General features: G+C 43.5%; 2 protein-coding genes across 3 annotated transcripts in view; one reads left to right on the plus strand and one right to left on the minus strand.

Annotated features, from left to right (window-relative positions):
* The window catches only part of brf1a (BRF1 RNA polymerase III transcription initiation factor subunit a), a 54,515-nt gene that overhangs the window by 19,346 nt on the left and 12,147 nt on the right, over window positions 1-23,022 (minus strand). For both annotated transcript variants that reach the window (XM_038967449.1, XM_038967450.1), the window contains exons 5-14: window positions 21,394-21,425; window positions 20,395-20,467; window positions 15,165-15,314; window positions 14,263-14,356; window positions 14,019-14,145; window positions 13,844-13,883; window positions 13,633-13,725; window positions 12,652-12,915; window positions 1,028-1,089; window positions 808-889 (exon numbers count right to left, since the gene is read on the minus strand). In XM_038967449.1, the coding sequence (XP_038823377.1) occupies window positions 808-889; window positions 1,028-1,089; window positions 12,652-12,915; window positions 13,633-13,725; window positions 13,844-13,883; window positions 14,019-14,145; window positions 14,263-14,356; window positions 15,165-15,314; window positions 20,395-20,467; window positions 21,394-21,425 (1,017 nt within the window). The remainder of the gene's footprint in view (window positions 1-807; window positions 890-1,027; window positions 1,090-12,651; window positions 12,916-13,632; window positions 13,726-13,843; window positions 13,884-14,018; window positions 14,146-14,262; window positions 14,357-15,164; window positions 15,315-20,394; window positions 20,468-21,393; window positions 21,426-23,022) is intronic.
* Window positions 17,000-21,539, plus strand: LOC120023434 (BTB/POZ domain-containing protein 6-B-like). Its single transcript, XM_038967451.1, has 4 exons — window positions 17,000-17,777; window positions 17,976-18,066; window positions 18,164-18,282; window positions 18,703-21,539. The coding sequence occupies exons 1-4, from the start codon at window positions 17,314-17,316 to the stop codon at window positions 19,733-19,735; spliced, it is 1,707 nt and encodes a 568-aa protein (XP_038823379.1). The 5' UTR covers window positions 17,000-17,313; the 3' UTR covers window positions 19,736-21,539.

A 23,022-nucleotide genomic window follows, 5' to 3' on the forward strand; every position in this document is an offset into this window, starting at 1 on the left:
TTGTCACACGATCTGTTTAGACTCCAAGCATTAACTCATGAGTTATGGACAACTCACAAACTAGGGTGTAAAACATGTTTTCATTCAAGTCATGTATTATATTGAATGTAATATTATATTGAATGCTACCTATTCTGGTTGTGTTCATGAGTTTAAAATTGCCTTGACTAAGAGGGTAGGCTACCGGCAGTAGTGTAGGCCTAGTGGAGGGTAAACTCAAGTAAATGCCGTTTACCCACCTTTTTTCCGAAAAATGCATTGGAAGTACTGGGAGCATAACTTTTTTCACCGTTTACGACCTTTTTTATGATTTTTATTACTACTACACACTGGCTACCGGTAAGGCCTATTTGAAGTTTATGGTAATACACATTGTAGCCTAGTCTAGTAAGTTGACCATGTGTGTTAGGGTGACGGTCACGTTTTTCCCGGGACAGTTTCAGGCCCCCTGAAATTTCAGGCTACAATAAAGGTAAATTTGTCAGCAAGACACATCAATTAATTTAGGCCTAATCAATGGCTATCGCTGAACGTCATTAGGCACACATTTTGGTGTTTTGTAACAGATGTTTATTTCCATTAATCAAATAGAGTGAGTAGGCTGTACATGCAGTTTGGCTGCTGGAATTATTTGAGCGGGCGAACAAGCACTGGTAGCCCTACTTTTTGACGTGATTTGTTTGACAGATGAAAATATCATGACTGGTTGTATTTCTGCCACATTAAAAGGTAATGTACAGTTCAAATGATGTCTATTACTAGGCACATGAATTTTGCAATACAGAGACCCCCTGGGTGTGGCTGTACCTTTCTGCTCTTTCAAGTAGTCTTCATTCTGTTTCAGCCAAAGCTCAGTCTTGATTTTCACCTCTTTGTCATTCAGGAGATACTGCAGAGAAGGGTACATAACTTACATAAATTACCTTAGTTATGCATTTCCAGGCTTTATTTGCTGGCAATCCTGTTAAGTCAGAATGAATAGATGGTTCAATATTAGGTGCAACGTAAATTAAAATACAGTACATACCAGCTCAATCTCATCATCATCAATACCACTCAAGTCCAGCTCTCCATTTTCAGCATCCTCATCTGAAAAATAAATTCAACATTATTATTATAAATGTTAAGTATTGTAGGTTCTCAGGTACGCCAACTCACTCTGGGAGAAATAAATAAATTCCACAGCAGATAACACTTTACACAATTCATCCAGTGTGTTTATGCAAAAACAATTGTGCCTGGAGTTTATCAGTAAATAATAAGCACCACAAATTCTAAAAACAATAAATAATAGGTTTAAGCAGATCTGCCTGTACAGATTGTCTTTTCAATTACAATACGCTTTCAAGATTGTGGTACGCTTTATTTTCATGGAGTTGCTGAAACGTCAATTTGCATTTTGATGCGAGACAATGGATTCCTAAGCCTCATTTCCATTTTTACCCTCCTTCCTCTGGTGATTGCTCAGGTTGTCTGAGAAGAAACAGCCACCTTTATGCCCGAGACAAGACAGGAGTGTTCTCAAATCCCAGGGAACTCAACACTTCAATGATGGACTGGGAAAAAAAACGTTCCACACAAAGGAAAAGTCTGATTACCTTTGATAACAGAGACAAAAGGACTGAGGTTTTGACTTAGGCAAGAAAAAAATAGAACAGCTTTCACACACAGATGAATCTCCTTGATTAGCCATTTTCTAATAAAGTGAGACTCCTTCGCCTGCCTACACACAGACAGTCTCAGTCAAAGGGAAGAGGAGAGTCGTGTCTTAAGAGGCAACAGGTTTATGGGAGTCGTTTAACTTCTGTCACCTCTCTGTCTGACGTGTTCAGAGAGCCATGCTTCCCTAGGTTAACACACACCACAGAAGCACACTTCAAAGCCGTGCCACACACATCCAGACAGGCTTCACAGTTAATTAAGGAGAGGCGGGTGCACAGGACACGCCACACACACACCTGCAATATTACAGAAGGTGCAATCCAGTCAGTCGTGTTCAGTAGGTCCCAATCGGTCTGGCCCAGCCCTCTCAAAACTTCCCTTCGGTGAAGTGTGAGGGGATTTTTTTTATTTAACTCGGCGAGTCAGTTAAGAACAAATTCTTATTTACAATGACTGCCTACACCGGCCAAACCCGGAAGACGCTTGGCCAATTATGAGCCACCCTATGGGACTTCCAATCAAGGCCAGTTGTGATACAGCCTGGATTCGAACCATGGTGTCTGTAGTGACGCATCAAGCACTGAGATGCAGTGCCTTAGACCGCTGCGCCACAGACAGGAGACGGACAGAGAACACACTATTCATCCAGAGGAGCAAGGAGGGGTGGAACAGGGGTGGTGACAAGTTCAATTAATTTCCTTAAAATATGAGAATTACATTGCTTTTATCAAAACAAATTATTAAAATAAATAATGATACTGTATGTGATGTGGAAAAAACTAAGAAAATAATAATGTACCAGAGAGTATATATTTTTTTAAAAGGCAGTAAATCGAGACTAGCTGCAAATTAATTAAAGTGTTGATTGCAGCAGGATAAAAGGCAGTGCAATTCACATTCTATTCTCCTTTGATAAAACCCTCTTAAAATGACATCATGGTGGGAGATGGGCTTCTACAGTTTTTGTTCACACACTCTTGCACAGCACACCCTCCGTATCAATGCCATGAGCCCCAGGATTCCTTAGGCCTTTCCTTTCCCAATGAACATTTCTTTACCAGTAGATCCCCCTCGAGCATTCTAGAACGCACTCCAAATCCACCACGGAGGGGAGGAATGAAGGGTAGACCACTGTCAGATCATCAACTGTGGGGGCTGTCCACAAGCTAAAAACACCAAATTCTGATGTGATGTTGTCAGAGATTAGATGCTACACCGCAGAGCTTCACTTGTGAGAGTGAGAGTGAGTGAGAGAGCCGCTGATCTCCTTGAGCCCATATATTTCAGAGAGAGAAAAAGACAGGGGAGAAAGAAAAAAAAGTATGGTCCAGCAAATTAGAAGGGAGCATCGGTGCGTCGAACCTGCGTCCTTCTCCGCTCTCTTCCCAGAAAACACTCTCCAGAGTTTGTGATCGTCAGGATGAATCAGCTAGTGGCATGGTGCTGCTCACGGTGGATCACTATTACCTAAACTTCAAGACTCCCTTCAGGTACCCAACAACACCGCTGCTCCAAACACAAGGCTTTCCCTTAACCTGAGAACATGACAAGTCTCATCATCATGCAAAACCAGCCCAGTGGTAATGTCAAGCAGACTACATGGCAGCTCTGTGCTGAAGACAACCAAACAGAGCAGAAGAAATTAATAAAGTAATATTCTCCGACTGACATGGGCAGGCCAGACTGAGGCAAGAAGAGCCCATTCAAATATGACCTCCCCAATCTTGACTGAGCCCAGACAGACCCTACTCAGCCACCTGCCTGGGCCCCTGCCCTGAGCCAGAGGGAGAGTGAAGGAGAGCGAGAGAGAGAGAGAGAGAGATGGATAGAACGAGAGTGAGCGAGCGAGAGATTGATGGTGAAAGATTTCATAGTACTGCTGGGGGCAGAGCTGTGTGCTGGTTCACCATGTTGAGCACATCTCTAGCACTAACCTTGGGACAGGGACCCACCAGGCCCACTTCACTATCTGTTCCAACCCTACCACATACATCAAACAACATTCAGATATGTTATCATGGTGCCTTGACAGTTCTTATGACATAATCCTGTGTTTGTGCTCCCTGGTTTCCACCATGCTAAATCAATAAACAGGTTTTAGCCCTGATGCACGCACAGTGAGTTAAAACCCTGTGTGTGAGAGAGAGAGAGAGAGAGAGAGAAGTAACAGCCTGAGGCACAGGACTTCCTGCTCCTCTGTGGTAAACGGCAGCTGTCATCTCCACTCAGGCTGGGAGCTACAGACAGAGCATCTCCTTTTCCTCCCCAGTCCACGGAGACGGATCATGTCCAGTCACGACTCGCTCATATGACATGTGTCACAGACTATGATGCAGCATCTCACCAAGCCTGGGAGACAACTGCAGCTCTTGAGAAACACATAATCAGCCTGGTTTTACATTCAAAATCACAAAGGGGCTTTGTGAGACTTCCTGACAAAGTGTAATAGGCCTGCAGAGATGGGCTTAAAATTCATACTAGAATGTTTTTATCCTAATCTTCCCGCTTTCGGCATATGCATATCTCTATGATGTCATCAGTAGTCACCTTACCCCACCTTCCTCCGAGGGGCTGGCCATCCGGCTATCTGTCATGCTGGCCCTACAGACTGTACTGCCCCTAGGCATTGTAAAACACTCCACATCTCCGCCTCCTCACTGTGGAATTGAGGCATCTCCAGATGTCAGGCAGAGAATGTAAATGACAGAGCGGAAGACCTTTGTGTGTGTGTAGCTTCATCTGACCTCTCTGTGATTGCCTTTTTGTTAAATGGGAAGGAAGACAAACACCACCGTTTTTCTAATAGCTTACATTTTTAAAGGCTAGTCCAGGTAGGTAGGTCGGATGGGTAGAGTGGTGCTGCTGCTGACGCAGTGAACATTTGATTCTATTCCACCTTGAATAGCTTCTAAATAGACCTTTTAACAGCCCAAAATTAGCAACTAGAGATGTTCTCACTGTTCACTTGGATCTGCCTTAAGACATTCACACACCAGAGGTCGTTATGCTCTCTGAATTATATTGTTATGTTTAGCTGTAAGTTTACAGAGTAGTAACTGTAGTCTTAGAATTGGAGAGTCAGGAGCCCTGCTTAGGTAAGCAGGAGTCTACTTGTTTACCAATGGCTTTAAGCACTGGCAGTGGACAACTCCAGTCCTTGAGCACTTGGTTGTCCAATGATTGATTGACTTTCAAATCAAAACCTGGTATGTGGGGGAAAATGAGGCACAAGTTTGTTTTCTGCGCAAACATCTGAAATGGTTCAAGGAAGTGGCAAGATTCACCTAAATCCAGAGGCCCAACACCTTTAAATGGCCCTTGCTGAGTGCTGACATTCTCAGCCCATAAAAGCAGAGCCGTTTAAAAAGTGCCAGAGGCTGACTGTGCTCAGTGATGCTGTTAAGGTCAGGCCCAAAGTCATTGATTGGACTAAGTGCCTGGATGAAAACACAGGCCTTAAATCAATGCCTGCTCTAATGGTAAAGGACAGTGCTCCCTGAAGACAAAACTATATAGACGTTTGCGACAGAGTTATCATGTGGTTGCTGAGTCGCAAAGCTTTGCCAAGACTGGCTGCTCTCTCCCTGACTCAAGTGTAAATGAATATGCCATTACTCAGAGACTAAAGCATCTAAACTACAGCACGCCTATTGTAACAATCTCTAGTCATGCCTCTGGTTTCCACCCTTCAATTAGAAGTCATCTGTACCAGAGACCGGATCTGGGACCAGAGCGGGTCCCAATCGAGAATTCTAAATAACACCACGGGTCTGGGTCGGATCCGATATGATTGTCACGGGTCTCAGGTATGTGCAATTTTAACTGACTTGTCCGGAAGGGCCCATACAGATCCAAACGCAACTGCTGCAGTATAGCGAAAGAGACATTTTATAATTTATGCTGCTGCTCTTGCTTTTCATGAGTGGAGCATGGCGCATGTAGTTTGTTGGCCAATCATGAATCAAAGTGGCACAAGGCGACAGGTATAAAACCTGTGCGTGTGGCAAAAGTTAGGAGATATTTAATCAATGGAAGATGGAATAAAAATGACAGAATTAAAAAGTTAAAGGAGAAGGATGGGCTACAATGACCAAGAACCACAACAGGTAGGCTGCTACTTAATATTCTGAATGGAGGTAACTGTAGGATGAGAAGGCATATTCACTGCAGCCTCAATTAGCCTAGCAGGTTAACTCCCGGTTTGATGCAGTCAAGACAGGTACTACATAATCATTTTGAATGATAAATAACCTAACTATGGCAACTATTAGTCTACTATATAGCGCGAGTCTGCTTGTTTGGTTGCGGTCTCGTCTCTCCTCTCTGTCATCTGCTCACAGTATGGCCCCTCCCTGCATGCTAGAGCAGCACCCCTTTCTCCCTTTATCAGCTCCAATTAATTAAGTAGCATAAATTACTTTCCCCACACTCTAGTTGTCCTCAGGTCCGTTCGGAACAGGTCTCTATGTTTTAAGAATGAATTTATGCATATCAGGTCCGGGTGGGAAAGCCCCAGGTCCATTTCGAAACGGGTCCAACATTTTGGACTCATGAAGACCTCTACCTTCAATACAGGCCTTAGGGATGGATGACAGATTGGTTTAGTCTACTCAATTCCATCTTTAGTGTCTTAAACACATGTACAGACTCTCAAAAGGACCCCTCCTCCCTTTCCTCTTAAGCCATGCCCAAACCAACAGTGCACAAAAACATAACTGATCACACACACGCAGATGAAAGACATCGTACTAATGACAAGGTCCTACTCTGTCCACTTAATGCTTCAAACATTGAGCTGGGGACCCTTGAACCTCCGCCGCTCCCAAACCCACCATAATTAGCCAGTTTTGGGGAAGCTACTCTGAAAATATAGTTTACCAATTACTTCACACTGGAAGAAGTTAAGCTACACTAAAGCTACCTTTACGAAAAATATAGTTTACTTAAGTAAAGTTAATTAGAAAAATAGTTCACTACTTCCAAACTACATTGTGAAAAACATATCCAAATCTGAAATGTCATAGACTTCAAAGAACCATCGCTCTGTAGTCAGATGTTAACAGAATGTGTGATTTAGCCAATTAAAACACAAAGCGAGAATTAGGTTTCAAGTGTGAAGTAGGCAGGTCTGATACCAAAAAAGGAAATTCTTGCCTGTCACACATTTATTTTTAGCAACAAAAAAAAAGAAGGTGATTGTAGTTTTATTTCATATAACCTTTATTTAACTAGGCAAGTCAGTTAATAAGAACAAATTCTTGTTTACAATGACGGCCTACCCACGCCAAACCCGGACGACGCTGGGCCAATTGTGCGCCGCCGTACTCCCAATCACGGCCGGATGTGATGCAGCCTGGATTCAAACCAGGGACTGCAGTGACGCACGCTCTTGCACTGAGATGCAGTGCCTTAGACCTCTACGCCACTCGGCAGACCTAATTCCAGCAGTTAGCTACACCACTGTGGCATTAAATAAATGATTAACTTCTGAAAAAAACTACCAAGATTTGAATTCATTTCAACTACCACCAAGATATTGCAATATGTAATTCAATTATTAGTTTAACTACAGGTAGTTCACTACCCCAACACTGCAATTAGCCAGGCCAGAGACACCACTGGCAGACTGCATCCATGACACAACCATTGCAGACACACAGCTCCATGAAAGCAGCCCCAAGAGGTACACACACCAACACCTACTTGCATTAAATCATCCTCTCTCACTAGATCAGCCACATATTAAAAATTCTTCTATTAGAATGAGTCAAAAGGTCAGCCAATGTACAGTACCAGTCAAAAGTTGACACAGTGGGGAGAACAAGTATTTGATAACCTGCAAAATCGGCAGTGTTTCCTACTTACAAAGCATGTAGAGGTCTTTTTATCATAGGTACACTTCAACTGTGAGAGACGAAATCTAAAACAAAAATCACATTGTATGATTTTGAAGTAATTCATTTGCATTTTATTGCATGACATAAGTATTTGATACATCAGAAAAGCAGAACTTAATATTTGGTACAGAAACCTTTGTTTTCAATTACAGAGATCATACGTTTCCTGTAGTTCTTGACCAGGTTTGCACACACTGCAGCAGGGATTTTGGCCCACTCCTCCATACAGACCTTCTCCAGATCCTTCAGGTTTCGGGGCTGTCGCTGGGCAATACGGACTTTCAGCTCCCTCCGAAGATTTTCTATTGGGTTCAGGTCTGGAGACTGGCTAGGCCACTCCAGGACCTTGAGATGCTTCTTACAGTTGTCATGCTGGAAGACCCAGCCACGACCCATCTTCAATGCTCTTACTGAGGGAATGAGGTTGTTGGCCAAGATCTCGCGATACATGGCCCCATCCATCCTCCCCTCAATACAGTGCAGTCGTCCTGTCCCCTTTGCAGAAAAGCATCCCCAAAGAATGATGTTTCCACCTCCATGCTTCAGGGTTGGGATGGTGTTCTTGGGGTTGTACTCATCCTTCTTCCTCCAAACACGGCGAGTGGAGTTTAGACCAAAAAGCTCTATTTTTGTCTCCTCAGACCACATGACCTTCTCCCATTCCTCCTCTGGATCATCCAGATGGTCATTGGCAAACGGGCCCGGACATGCGCTGGCTTCAGCAGGGGGACCTTGCGTGCGCTGCAGGATTTTAATCCATGACGGCGTAGTGTGTTACTAATGGTTTTCATTGAGACTGTGGTCCCAGCTCTCTTCAGGTCATTGACCAGGTCCTGCCGTGTAGTTCTGGGCTGATCCCTCACCTTCCTCATGATCATTGATGCCCCACGAGGTGAGATCTTGCATGGAGCCCCAGACCGAGGGTGATTGACCGTCATCTTGAACTTCTTCCATTTTCTAATAATTGCGCCAACAGTTGTTGCCTTCTCACCAAGCTGCTTGCCTATTGTCCTGTAGCCCATCCCAGCCTTGTGCAGGTCTACAATTTTATCCCTGATGTCCTTCCACAGCTCTCTGGTCTTGGCCATTGAGTGGAGTAATGAGGTAATGAGTGGAGAACAGGAGGGCTTCTTAAAAGAAAAACTAAGGTCTATGAGAGCCAGAATTCTTACTGGTTGGTAGGTGATCAAATACTTATGCAATAAAATGCAAATTAATTACTTTAAAATCATACAATGTGATTTTCTGGATTTTTGTTTTAGATTCCGTCTCACAGTTGAAGTGTACCTATGATAAAAAATTACAGACCTCTACATGCTTTGTAAGTAGGAAAACCTGCAAAACCGGCAGTGTATCAAATACTTGTTCTCCCCACTGTACCTACTCAATTCAAGAGTTCACTATTATTTCTACATTGTAGAATAATATTGAAGACACAAAAACTAACATGTAATCATGTAGTAACCAAATAAAGTGTTATAAAAATCAAAATATATTTGATATTTGAGATTTTTCAAAGTAGCCACCCTTTGCCTTTATGACAACTTTGCACACTATAGGCATTCTCTCAATCTGGAATGCTTTTCCAACAGTCTTGAAGGAGTTCCCACATATGCTGAGCACTTGTTGGCTGCTTTTCCTTTACTCCGCAGTCCAACTCATCCCAAACCATCTCAGTTGGGTTGAGGTTGGGTGATTGTGGAGGACAGGTCATATGACGCAGCACTCCATCACTCTCCTTGGTCAAATAGCCATTACACAGCAATGTCATGTTGAAAAATAAATGCCAGTGGTACTTAAGGGCAACCCAGATAGGATGGTGTATCGCTGCAGAATGCTGTGGTAGCCATGCTGGTTAAGTGTGCCTTGAATTCTAAATAAATCACCTAGTGTCACCAGCAAAGCACCATCACACCTCCTCCTCCAAGCGTCACGGTGAGAACCACATATTCAGAGATCATCCGTTCACCAACTCTGCGTCTCACATATACAAGGCGGTTGGAACAAAAAATCTCAAATTCAGACTCATCAGACCAAAGGACAGATTTCCACCGGTCTAATGTCCATTGCTCGTGTTTCTTGGCCCAAGCAAGTCTCTTCTCTTATTGGTGGTTTATTTGCTTATTTCAGCTGTTCTTGCCATAATATGGACTTGGTCTTTTACCAAATAGGGCTATCTTCTATATACCACCCCTACTTTGTCACAACACAACTGATTGTCTCAAACGCATAAAGGAAAGAATTTCCACAAATGAACTTTTAACAAGGCACACCTGTTAATTGAAATGCATTCCAGTTGACTACCTCATGACGCTGGTTGAGAGAATGCCAAGAGTGTGCAAAATTGTCAAAGGCAAAGGGTGGCTACTTTGAAGAATCTAAAATATATATTCATTCAACACTTTTTTGGTTACTAGATGATTCTATGTGTTATTTCATAGTTTATGTCTTCACTAACATTCCACAATGTAGAAAAAAGCACAAAAGAAAAAAAAAAAATTGAATGAGTAGGCGTGTCCTCACTTGACTGGTACTGTATATTTTTCCCTTTCACAAACATGGAGGATGAGATCCACATAAATTTACAAATTCAAACTCACGTCAGTCAATACATTGAGAAGCCTTATAAACTCAGCAAAAAAAGAAACGTCCATTTTTCAGGACCCATCTTTGAAAGATAATTCGTAAAAATCCAAATAACTTCACAGATCTTCATTGTAAAGGGTTTAAACACTGTTTCCCATGCATGTTCAATGAACCATAAACAATTAATGAACATGCACCTGTGGAACAATTGTTAAGACACTAACAGCTTAAAGACGGTAGAGAATTAAGGTCACAGTTATGAAAACTTAAGACACTAAAGAGGCCTTTCTACTGACTCTGAAAAACACCAAAAGAAAGATGCCCAGGGTCCCTGCTCATCTGCGTGAACGTGCCTTAGGCATGCTGAAAGGAGGCATGAGGGCTGCAGATGTGGCCAGGGCAATAAATTGCAATGTCCGTACTGTGAGACAGCGCTACAGAACGGACAGCTGATCGTCCTCGCAGTGGCAGACCACGTGTAATAACACCTGCACAGGATCAGTACATCCAATTTAAAAAAAATTATTTCACCTTTATTTAACCAGGTAGGCTAATTGAGAACAAGTTCTCATTTGCAACTGCGACCTGGCCAAGATAAAGCAAAGCAGTTCGACACATACAACAGAGTTACACATGGAATAAACAAACATAAAATCAATAATACAGTAGAAAAATCTATATACAGCATGTGCAAATGAGGTAGGATAAGAGAGGTAAGGCAATAAATAGGCCATGGTGGCGAAGTAATTACAATATAGCAATTAAAACACTGGAATGGTAGGATGTGCTGAAGATGAATGTGCAAGTAGAGATACTGGGGTGCAAAGGAGCAAAGTAAATAAATAAATACAGAATGGGGATGAGGTAGATTGGATGGGCTATTTACAGATGAGCTATGTACAGGTGCAGTGATCTGTGAGTTGCTCTGACAGCTGGTGCTTAAAGCTAGTGAGGGAGGTAAGAGTCTCCAGCTTCAGAGATTTTTGCAGTTCGTTCCAGTCATTGGCAGGAGAGAACTGGAAGGAGGCGGCCAAAGGAAGAATTGGAGTGTTGGAGGATATTTTGTACATCACACCTGCGGGACAGGTACAGGATGGCAACAACAACTGCCCAAGTCACACCAGGAACGCACAATCCCTCCATCAGTGCTCAGACTGTCCACAATAGGCTGAGAGGCAGGACTGAGGGCTTGTAGGCAGGACTGAGGGCTTGTAGGCCTGTTGTAAGGCAGGTCCTCACCAGACATCACCGGCAACAACGTCTCCTGTGGGCACAAACCCACCGTCACTGGACCAGACAGGACTGGCAGAAAGTTCTCCTCACTGACGAGTCGCGGTTTTGTCTCACCAGGGATGATGGTCGGATTTGCGTTTATCGTCGAAGGAATGAGCGTTACACCGAGGCCTATACTCTGGAGCGCGATCCATTTGGAGATGGAGGGTCCGTCATGGTCTGGGGCGGTGTGTCACAGCATCATCGGACTGAGCTTGTCGTCATTGCAGGCAATCTCAACGCTGTGCGTTACAGGGAAGACAACCTCCTCCCTCATGTGGTACCCTTCCTTCATCCTGACATGACCCTCCAGCATGACAATGCCACCAGCCATACTGCTCGTTCTGTGCGTGATTTCCTGCAAGACAGGAATGTCAGTGTTCTGCCATGGCCAGCGAAGGGCCCAGATCTCAGTCCCATTGAGCACGTCTGGGACCTGTTGGATCAGAGGGTGAGGGCTAGGGCCATTACCCCCAGAAATGTCTGGGAACTTGCAGGTGACTTGGTGGAAGAGTGGGGTAACTGGCAAATCTGGTGCAGTCCATGAGGAGGAAATGCACTGCAGTACTTAATGCAGCTGGTGGCCACACCAGATACTGACTGTTACTTTTGATTTTGACACCCCCCCTTTATTCAGGGACACATTATTCCATTTCTGTTAGTCACATGTCTGTGGAACTTGTTCAGTTTATATCTCAGTTGTTGAATCTTATGTTCATACAAATATTTACACATGTGAAGTTTGCTGAAAATAAATGCAGTTGCCAGTGAGAGGACGTTTCTTTTTTTGCTGAGTTTATGATTCAAGCCGATGACTCATTTTAATCACGGAATAGTGGGTCTTAAAATCAACCCCATCTAATAATCTATTCTTCTGACAATAGATTATGTTTTGTCCTTAGTGGCTACACTGATCCTTCCATAGAGATTGACTCGGTTTGTTTTGAAACCCATTCCCTTCTATGACTAGATTTTCTTCACCTTCTCTCTACACTCCCCAGATGCCCACTACCATGAAAACCAATCTGCTTCACCACATCAGGACAGACAGTCAACATCTTCCCAATCTCTTACACCTTTGAAATCCCTCACACCTTGACATTTCTAGATATGGAGTAGAGGGAGATGTGAGAGACAGTGGAATATCAAAATTAGGAAGGAGCAGTAAGGAATATTTCCAATGCAACTAACAGCAGGGAAAAAAGCATCTAGTGCAAGCAACAGGTTTGCTAACCGTTCTCCTTCTCCTCTCCGATGCACTTGCTGATAGACTCTGGGAGGCCAAGGCTGGCTGCGGTGGGCATGGGCCCCAGGAGGGAGGCCAGTGATGGGCCTCTGCGTGGAGGTCTCTCCTCCTGCCCCTCTCCATCCTCCTCTCCAGAGATCACCTGGTCACAAAGCTCCTTATTGAGGTGCTGGGCCACAGCCTTTAGCTCCTCGTCCTCCCTCTCCTCCCCATCAGGAAGAGATATTTCATCATCCTCTTCCTCCTGGGGGCCTAGGAGAGGAGAGAAAGAGCAAGACATCCAAATAAAATCCTATAAATCCTACATGCAATGACATTTCTTAATTAAACTGATAAAAACTAAATGATGCAGAGAACAAGTAAAGAGACTGACGTTGCATTTCAAGGCAGATTGATTTAGTCGTTGTTGTGGCTGATTATGAGAATAATTCAAACTGTATGACATCTGTGTTTTCAATCAAGTCAAGAGTCCTTCATGTAGTTATGTGTGAATCTATCAACCCGGCTAATGAGACAATGCACCTTATAAAAGAAGCACCTGGCTTAATTCTACAGTACCATCAAGCTGTCAAAGTATCATCATGATGACAGCCCTCTTAGTGTTGATAAAAGCCCAGTGTGTGTTATAATTGTGCTTCCCAGCCCAGGCAGAAGAGCAACAGGCATGACAGCACCTCTACAGAGGCCGTGCAGAGATTAAGAATGAAATGCAACCAGCTAGGGGGGCACAGATGGTTGGGGGGGGGGTTTAGCTCATCACAGTTAGATGGCAAATGTGCGTCATCATAACATTCTCATTTGCACTGAGTGAACAATTGTTTTGTTTTTTTCTGAGTATTTAGATAAATGGAAGTTTCAGGCTCTAGCGACAGACTGGCAACATAGTGAGATAGGACCCCCTGGGAGGGGGGGTGGGAGTGTAACTAGAGAACTTGCATGGCTGCTGAGTGCGACCCCTCAGTGTCGTACCGACTTTTGCACAGGAAGCGTACATCCCTCTCAACTTGGGCCGGCTCTGCTCCAGCTCCATCTCAATCTCATCTTGGTACTCATGGATTTCACCTGTTGAGATAAAATCCAGACAACTCTGTAAAGTCAGAGTGGAGTCAGCAATCTTTGTATATTTATTTATTAAGAGTTTTTTGGTTTGCACTTGACTAGACATTTTTCATAACCGTACCTTGAACATCGTCAATCTTCTTCTCCAATTCTTCCTCAAGCTAGAAGGAAAAAACACAAAAGATCAGGGTGTGAATGTAAAAAACAGCAGTGCCATATTGAGACAAAACACCAGTTAAAACGTAGGACAAGATAAATAAGGGTGGTACGGTCATATCCTTCCTGCAGTTCCTCACCAGCTTCATTCTTTTCTTCCTCTGGCCGGCGATGAAAGAGGGCGGGTCACACTCCTGGTCAAGATCCACTTTCATGAATTCCTCAATGGTCAGCTGGCTGGTGGGCGTGTCTTCAAACTCATTCAATCTGAACCATGAGAAGGAAAGGCGTCAGCATACTCTTCATAGAAATGACTGAGAATATGCAAGGCTAATCCTATTTCATTTGGAAGATGCTGTAATGTGCTTTTCAAGCAGCGCTCACCTCTTTCTTAGTGTGGCCTCGCACACCTTCACTACACTAATGATTTCTTTGATGGTACGGCGGAACTCGTGCATGCGAGCAGCGACCAACAGAGCTGAGAACAAAAACACACACAGGTGAAATACTCCATCACAGAAACAAACCTTGCCGACAAGTTTAATATCCACATATATTCTCCAATTTACCCACCAATTGTTGTAATATTCACGTTATAATAATCTATTAATGTTGGTAGAACATGTAGCGCTTGCAATGCCAGGTTTGTCGTTTCAATTCCCACAGGGGAAGTGTGAAAATGAATGCAGTTACGTAAAACAAGGTCTGTTTAAAGATGGATGTAAGGTTCTGTTCTTACGCAAGTAGTTTGAATCGTCTTTGTTGTTCTAGTAGCCTGCTTTTAGAAATCCCATGGTCTATCTCACACATTCACATTGAGTAACAAGCTCTTCTACACTTCTTTCCTCGATGTAAGTGAATCCTCTACATGATTAATGATAAGCAATTAATCTGATATTGCAGCTGAGGAAAAGCGAGAAAGGCAGAAAAGTGGAACCAGGAGCATAAATGTCCACATGCCTGGGGAAGTTGGTTCTTCAGTTTCAGGATGTCTTGCCAGTAATACATCTAAGCAGGGAGTGTTCTGTTCAGGTCAAGTAAGTAGGGAACAGATTGCAGTACATTGTCACTAATTGGAGCCTCTGTGGTTACTTATGAGCGTTAACTGTGATTAGGGGTCACCTATGATCGAAGGTCGCATGATCTGAGCTATGATAACAGATCCCTGTGGTGAGCGATACCAGTGGACATGGTTACCCTGTAGTTTCTGTTATTCATGATAAGGACTAGCCTACCTGTGATTGTGGTGGTAACCTGTGGTGTGGTTTACCTGAGCTCATTGTTACCTGCGCCACACAATCCTGAGGGTCTCCGTCCCGTGTGCATCCAGTCCCTTTTCATCCTCTGCAGCAGTCGCAGTGCTGTCATGGACACCTCATGGTTCTTCTCTCCAAACTCCAGCATGTGGGCAAAGCGAGGGATGTACAGGCAGGGGTCTGGAATGGGAGATTGAGAAACTGAGATCCAACCCAGACAAGCAACATTATTATGCTAATATATGAATTGCAGATGTCTAAATGGTGTACAGCAGGGTACTGTTTACAACTCTGTAGACATTGATCAGAAAGTGTTATGTCTTCTTTAATGAAAAAGTCAATAATATTGGATATATTCATATTATTCCCAGTGGAACACATTGTGACCAATAAGGACGAATACTTCTACACTGCATTTGCAATCCAAACTACCTTAACTCCTGCCTTTCCATCATCCGAAGCAAACTAGTGACATTCAATCTCCATCATGTCAATTTAAATGTGTTGTTTCTCCTTTTTATGCGCTTTGTGATTATTTTCTGTAATGAAAAGCACTATACAGGTTACGATTATTAAGTTATGACTGTAGAATCAAACGACCCATTTGGCAGTGGCAGAGCCTTCTGTTGGAAAGCTGGAATAGATTGTTGCCAAACGTTGCATATAAAAATGCCATGAATAGAGCTGACATGATTCCTTATTCTACATGTCAGAGAGGGATATTTTTTTCTACAAAGAAATAGGCTATATCTGAACGTTCCAAAACGTTGCATCCTGCTGAATGCACCCCGGGTAGAGCAGGCTGCTGGTAATAGGATATGGTAGGAGCCCAACCCCCATCTCCAAATCTAACATGTCTCCTGGGCTGGCTCTAGTCAAGTCTCTACAAAGCAAACTTCAGGAACGGTCACCTCTGTAATCTAACGCGTCAACATTCAACCAAGGTAAACAGAAGTGCGGTCTACTGCTGTCAACCCTTTTGCTCGTGGCTTGCATCCAGTGGAAATAAAGTGGTGCGGCTGATGTTACTTAAACAATGCAAAACAGGATCAAACTTTCTAATTTCTGACGAGTAGAGATATTACACAAATAAACCAATCAGACATTAAATTATGAATGGTTTAAATCCAAACTAAGCAGTGATTATGCATAGGCTATAAATCGGTCATTTAAATACATGTATCATTTACATCAGAAACAAGGACGTGGATATATATTTGAGTTGGAAATGGAAACAATATTTTCACTAAGAGTTTGTGCGATCTCAGTCCGATGCTTAATGTCCATATTTGGACGTCGCATTGAATTAATGCGGCATTCGTAACCAAGTGGGAATTGACCATATAGGACAGGGAAAATTTCACTAGAAAGATCCTCCAACTGGTAATTACTAGTTGGGAACTCGTCTACCATCCTGAACTCCCACTTCTCCTACATGCTAACATGTAGCTAAGGAAATTAGCTTGATAACAGCATTTTCGGCAGTTAAATACAACAAAACAATTATAACAACTAATCTATTAATATGGTATTTTAACTCTGATTTGTATACAAACATGAAAGGTGTACTTTTAGTTCATGGTTTATATTGCTTGTTGGCCATTAGCCAATTTGCGTTTCTAAATTACTTCAAAGCACGTCAATGCATCCAACTGGTATTTACGACTTCACAACTGGTAAATTACCACCTCCCACTTAGTTACAAACGCAGCATTAGCGAGAGCTGGTCAGAGGCTTGGAGGCGGCGCTTCTGACGTTGACGGTATGCGTAAATCTGATTTGTTGTTGGCAGCGAGCTGGGCGTCAGAGGATTATATCAAATAAAATAAAAAATTCACTGCAATTTAAACGCCAGACCCGACAAATTACAATTCACATCAGCTAAGGAGGAACCCGCGCCTTTTCCTCGTTGATAAGTATCTTTTGGAGAAAAATATCTGCCAGGATTTGCGCAGGAAAACAGCGGACTCCAAGCGAGCAACGATTATCTGTATTTACCATCCGCACAAAAAAGGGAAACAATACGTTTCGGGGAGAGCTCAGTGGCAATAGAGGATGAAATGAGAAAGAGGAGTATTCTGCTTGAACTTGTTATACAACCTCAAATCACTGGACGGATATTTTGTATGTTTCTCTTACAATTGATTCGGGGTTCGTAGACTTCTTAATCGGTGAATTTATGCCTTTTATATCTAAAGGTTACGATTTGTGTATCAATTGTCAACGCAGATTAATAGTAGATCCTGGAGTTCGTGGATTATTTTTAGGGAAAGGGCCAACGCTTTGTGTGCCGATGCCAACGGCAGATTGCAGGTTGCTCCATCATGGTCGGATCATGAAGTGTCTGACTTTTTTACTCTTACTTCCAGAAACACTGAAAAAGTCTAAAACGACTGGGAAACACACAAGCGGGTTACCAGTATGCTATGATATTCTAACCCTGTCCTTGAAGAAGAAGATGGCTGCAGAACTGTACCCTGCGACCAACAACGGTACTACGGTGACCGGCACTGACAAGAAAAGCAATGTGCAGGTCACCCAGTCAACAACCACTGCAACAACACCGACCACCCAGCAAAACATAAACAACAACAACGTCGAACCTCCGAGCTGGCAGTCCTCTCACCCCACGCTACGGGAGAGGTACTGAGCTGCTTACTTATATTACATTATTTCGATTTAGTTCAAAGATGGCTATTGTAAACCAAGTCAATGTCTATAATTGGAATCACAATTTATAATGCTCAATTGTGTAGGGCAGGCTATAATATTGTCTTGCAAGCGCCTTTTATGGAATAGCTCAAGTTGTCATATCTAATTGACAAATTTCCTCCCTTCTAGGAACGCCTTGATGTTCAACAATGAACTCATGGCCGATATCCATTTCATTGTTGGTCCCTTCGGTGAATCTAAGAAAGTTCCAGCGCACAAGGTAAGCTCCCCCTATATTTGGAGAAATAAGTTGACTTTTCTGAACCATCACGCCTATGATGAGTGACTAATCATGTGTCCGTTTTCTTTCCCTCCAGTATGTGCTGGCAGTGGGTAGCTCGGTCTTCTGTGCCATGTTTTACGGGGATCTTGCAGAGGAGTCGTCCGAAATCCATATCCCAGATGTAGAACCTGCTGCTTTTCTAATTCTGCTGAAGTAAGCCACTCACTCCTCATATTAAACATGACTAGCACAATGTCACTTCAAAATAAATTACACATCCAAAGCAAGACAAGTGCCAAAATGCTAGATCAAAGGGCACGGGGAGCACTGTAGAGAACTGTAATTGCTTGTGTCTTTGTTCATCTTGAAACATTTCTCATTCAGAGCCAATGATTTACCCAGAGGGAATAAGCAGTCTAGAGGATAATGACTTTTTGTTGATACTATAATAATTCGTCATCCAACACCAATGCAATGAAACGTTGCTTTTTATCCACATGGGAGAATAATGGAAGCTGTGCCAAGTCCATATCCTATTTTCCTAGAAGGAATAGCCGTCATGAATTCTCCACGTGCTGATTTGCCTTTACTAAACTAGAATCTCATTCTATTCCTCCATTTTGTCCCCTTCAGGTACATGTACAGTGATGCGATAGACCTGGAGGCCGACACCGTGCTGGCCACCCTGTACGCTGCCAAGAAGTACATTGTACCCGCCCTGGCCAAGGCCTGCGTCACCTTCCTGGAGACTAGCCTGGAGGCCAAGAACGCCTGTGTGCTGCTGTCCCAGAGCCGTCTGTTTGAGGAGCCTGAGCTGACGCGGCGTTGCTGGGAGGTGATTGACGCGCAGGCCGAGCTGGCCCTGGGCGCAGAGGGCTTCTGTGAGATTGACCTGCAGACCCTGGAGATCATCCTGCAGAGAGAGACCCTCAACACCAAGGAGATGGTGGTCTTTGATGCGGTCATGAGTTGGGCCACAGCAGAGTGTAATAGGCAAGGACTGGGAGAAACCACCCGCAACAAGAGATCTGTCCTGGGCAAGGCACTCTACCTGGTGCGCATCCCCACTATGACCCTGGAAGAGTTCGCTGATGGGGCAGCCCAGTCAGACATCTTGACACTGGAGGAGACGCATGACGTCTTCCTGTGGTACACAGCGGCCACCAAGCCCAAACTGGACTTCCCACTGGCACGGAGGCAGGGCCTGGCACCCCAGAAGTGCCACCGCTTCCAGTCGTCAGCCTACCGGAGCAACCAGTGGCGCTACAGGGGCCGCTGTGACAGCATCCAGTTTGCAGTGGACAAGCGGATCTTTATTGCTGGACTGGGCCTGTACGGGTCAAGTGGTGGGAAGGCAGAGTACAGCGTCAAGATTGAATTGAAGCGTCAACGGGTGACCCTAGCACAGAACCTGACCAAGTTTGTATCGGATGGATCAAGCAGTACATTTTCTGTATGGTTTGAAAACCCGGTTCAGGTGGAGCAGGATGTCTTCTATACGGTGAGTGCCGTGCTAGACGGGAATGAGCTGAGCTATTTTGGCCAGGAGGGCATGACAGAGGTACAGTGTGGAAAAGTGACATTTCAGTTCCAGTGCTCCTCGGACAGTACCAACGGGACTGGGGTGCAGGGGGGACAGATCCCAGAGCTGGTATTCTATGCATAAACTGAACTGGTCATAACGGACAAGTAGAGGACATATGGACTGTACATCCATATCTTTAAGCCTTCTAAATAATGTAGCATTAAGACACTACGGTATGTCACTAAACAAAATACTATTTTTAAGTGAAGGAATGCTGTTCTTATTTATTTTAAACTTATTTTAATTATTAACTGCAAAAAGCAGTCCCTTGTAAAAAGTCGTATTGCACTTGAGGACAGCCTCTGCAATGTTTTATTTGTACATAAAGTACAGTTATGGTTTGCGGCTTGATGCTGATCAATCCTGATGTTCTGTGCGAGAGCTTATGAACCTGCAGAAAATCATAAAAGTTGTGCGAGATAAGCCACAGATGTTGCTGCTCATTATATAACTCGCTTGCATGTGTGAAATTTGTTTTGAGGGATTATTTTGTTGTTAGAGCACCCTCTAGGTACACAGATGAGTGCTACAGGCAGGTTGGTAAAAGTGATGTGGTCAAACCTTCATGATGCCTTTGTTGGAGCTAAGTCACTAATTTGACCACCTTTAATAAGTGGTAAATAGGTTTGGTTCTCAGTAGCAAGACAAAACTTAAACAGCATTTCTCCAAAAAAGACATTCAACAGTATGGTTCTTTGTTTACAATAACACAGGGAGTATTGCAGGGAGACGGTAGGTACCTATGGCGGGGGCATTGATGCAGAGCTCTCTGGCCAGGACCAGGAAGGTTCTACCCAGGACGTAAACATTTACCTGAGGGAAAAGAGAATTAAGAGCAGAAATACAGGAGGGTAGTGCAACTTTCACTGAAACCCACCCTGTCAAGTCCACAATGGCCTCATGACATGATCCAGAGTTACTTAACAATTGAGTAGCTTGTGATCAAATCTGGTCTAGTAAGTGTAACTCAATGCTAAACTGGCGTACTATCTAGAAAGCCCATCGATTCTCCAGAACAGGGGCAGACTAAAGCTCTAGTTTCTAGCCCCCTGATCTCCGACCATCTCATTCTTTCCAGCTAACGCTCCAGACCTTAGGGCAGCGTTTCCCAAACAAGTCCTGGGGCCCACCCTGGATGCATGTTTTGGTTTTTAACCCTAGCACTACACAGCTGATTCAAAGCTTGATGAGTTGATGGGAGGTGGGTCACGCCTTCCCATGGGAGAGGAGGGCAGTGATTACTGGCCTGGGTGGGGCACCACAAACTGGGGATTTGTGGAATATCTACCCATAGCACACTGATCCTTGACTGGATAGCACACTCCTACCCTTCAAATACCAGGGGGTAGGGTCAGCTCTTCCAAGGACAGCTGAGAGCATAAAAATACAACTGACTAGCTGTGTCTGAGAAATGTCCCTCCACCCTAACACTGACTTTATACGCAGAAAAAAATGTGGGCCTATATTTATACAGTCCTTGGCTTTAGTTACAAAGCTCAACATACTGCATAAGCCAACTTCCATCTTGTTGGATGTTATATCGTGGTCAGTGTGGGAATGGGATCATGTATACTTAAAATAAAAATCCTTGATGTATCTGACTGTTCAATTATATTTCAGAATATATATATTATATATTTTTTTAAAGGGCTAAATGTCAATGTCAAAGTGCAAACACTCGATCAGAGTTGAAAAAAGATGTAGAAAAATTAGTGTAGGCCTACTCATTGGAAACTCACCTGCAGGAGGTCACTGAGGTCAAGCAGCATGTCTGTAAAGGGGTGGGTTAAATCAATAAAAACCACAGGATAGTACACAATTACATCTGGGTTTCCATTCTCTGCAAATGGTACAGCCAAGTGTTTGTTATTTTCAATAAAAAGTATTTCACACTTCCTAACCAGCATTCATTAATACAATATTACAAACGTTAGAATATGAAATACATTTTCAGGATCATTTCTGGTGCAGCCAACAGTGTACATTAATTGAAAGTTTCACCCCCCCCCCCCAAAATCAGCCTCTGGACACTTGTCTCCTGGTGACCAACACAGCCCCTGCATCAGTCTCTGTGGTGGCAGGTGCACGTGTCCAGGGGCGGGCAAAGTGGATTAGCGACAATCCTTTTTAAAAAGCCTCACAATGGGATTATGGTCACCACTGAAATGGAAAAGATAATCATACAGTCTCGATATGAGATTACAGACAAGTCATCATAATAATGAAAACAAGTCCCTCTGCAGCTGATTTTCTCAGAGATAACAGTTGCTACAAGCATCCTGTTTTACCATTTCATTAGTATGGGGAAGGAGGGAGGGAGCTTACTTCCAAGCCCTGCATGTAAAACGTGTGGAGGTTTCATTTTGACGTGAATACTTGGCTGTCATTCATCAAGGTCATGAATGTGACCATAACCTGGCCCTTCCCAACAACAGCACCTGTGGGAATGATCCCATTAAATGTATTAACTAGCATTTAATTGAGGGCCCCCTGAGCAATCATTGCAAATATCCAGATGTCCCTTCACTGAGCACCATGCCATTTCAGCTGCTAGACACTGAACAATGTTGGCCTCTTGATTCCTTGTTCTCTACTCATCATTCCAGTCCTCTGAAAGTTCTACAGATCGTTTTCCATAACTGTGGAAAAGGAAGTGGAGTGGAAACATTGTTACTTTATCCAACCCTCACCCACGACCCACGTAAACAATGTAATGGGAAAGGCTTTGCTCTGCTCCCTCCATCCTCTTGTTCTAGCAGATAAAACTGTCCCCTGCCCTTCCTGTGAAACCACTGGCTGTTACATAACCACATCATACTCAGTCAATGACAGGAAACGATAAACCAACAGCCGTACAATGGGATATAAAAAGCTGATCTGCTTAACATTAGGACAGTACAGAAATGGGTATTGAGTGAAACACATTACCACAAGTCATGTCTAACACTATTACAACTCCTGGAGATTGATGCTACAGCTACATATATACACTATACATTGCATTCTAGGGCTGTCCCCGACTAAAAAATAAATCTTGGTCGACCAAGAGTCGTCTGTTCTATCAACCAATTGATTGGTCGAAATTTTAAATGTGTATTTTTCCATATATTGACACATCCCATGAGTTTTAATCAAATCAACTATATTCACTGAGCTTGTCTGATGCTTTAAGCACACGGTTTGATTAATTGATTTGATTGTGCTGGGCCGGGCTCAGACTTGCTGCGTTGTTAAAAAAAAAAACATCTTTAAGAATGACTGACTAGCACCCGTTGTCTCGCTCTCCTCCCTGCTGCAGCGACCATTAAAGACTAAAGTGTTTATCGCGCTGTCCTTCTAGCTGAAAATGCAATATAATTACAGCCATT

The sequence above is a fragment of the Salvelinus namaycush genome, chromosome 28 (genome assembly GCF_016432855.1).
Source record: "Salvelinus namaycush isolate Seneca chromosome 28, SaNama_1.0, whole genome shotgun sequence".
Taxonomy (NCBI): domain Eukaryota; kingdom Metazoa; phylum Chordata; class Actinopteri; order Salmoniformes; family Salmonidae; genus Salvelinus; species Salvelinus namaycush.

Bases quoted from the DNA above. Each gene is read 5' to 3' on its own strand.
- LOC120023434 (XM_038967451.1), top strand. From the start codon at position 17,314: ATGCCTTTTATATCTAAAGGTTACGATTTGTGTATCAATTGTCAACGC. The intron at 17,778-17,975 runs GTACTGAGCTGC...CCTCCCTTCTAG, and splicing joins CACCCCACGCTACGGGAGAG to GAACGCCTTGATGTTCAACA. The intron at 18,283-18,702 runs GTAAGCCACTCA...TGTCCCCTTCAG, and splicing joins GCTTTTCTAATTCTGCTGAA to GTACATGTACAGTGATGCGA.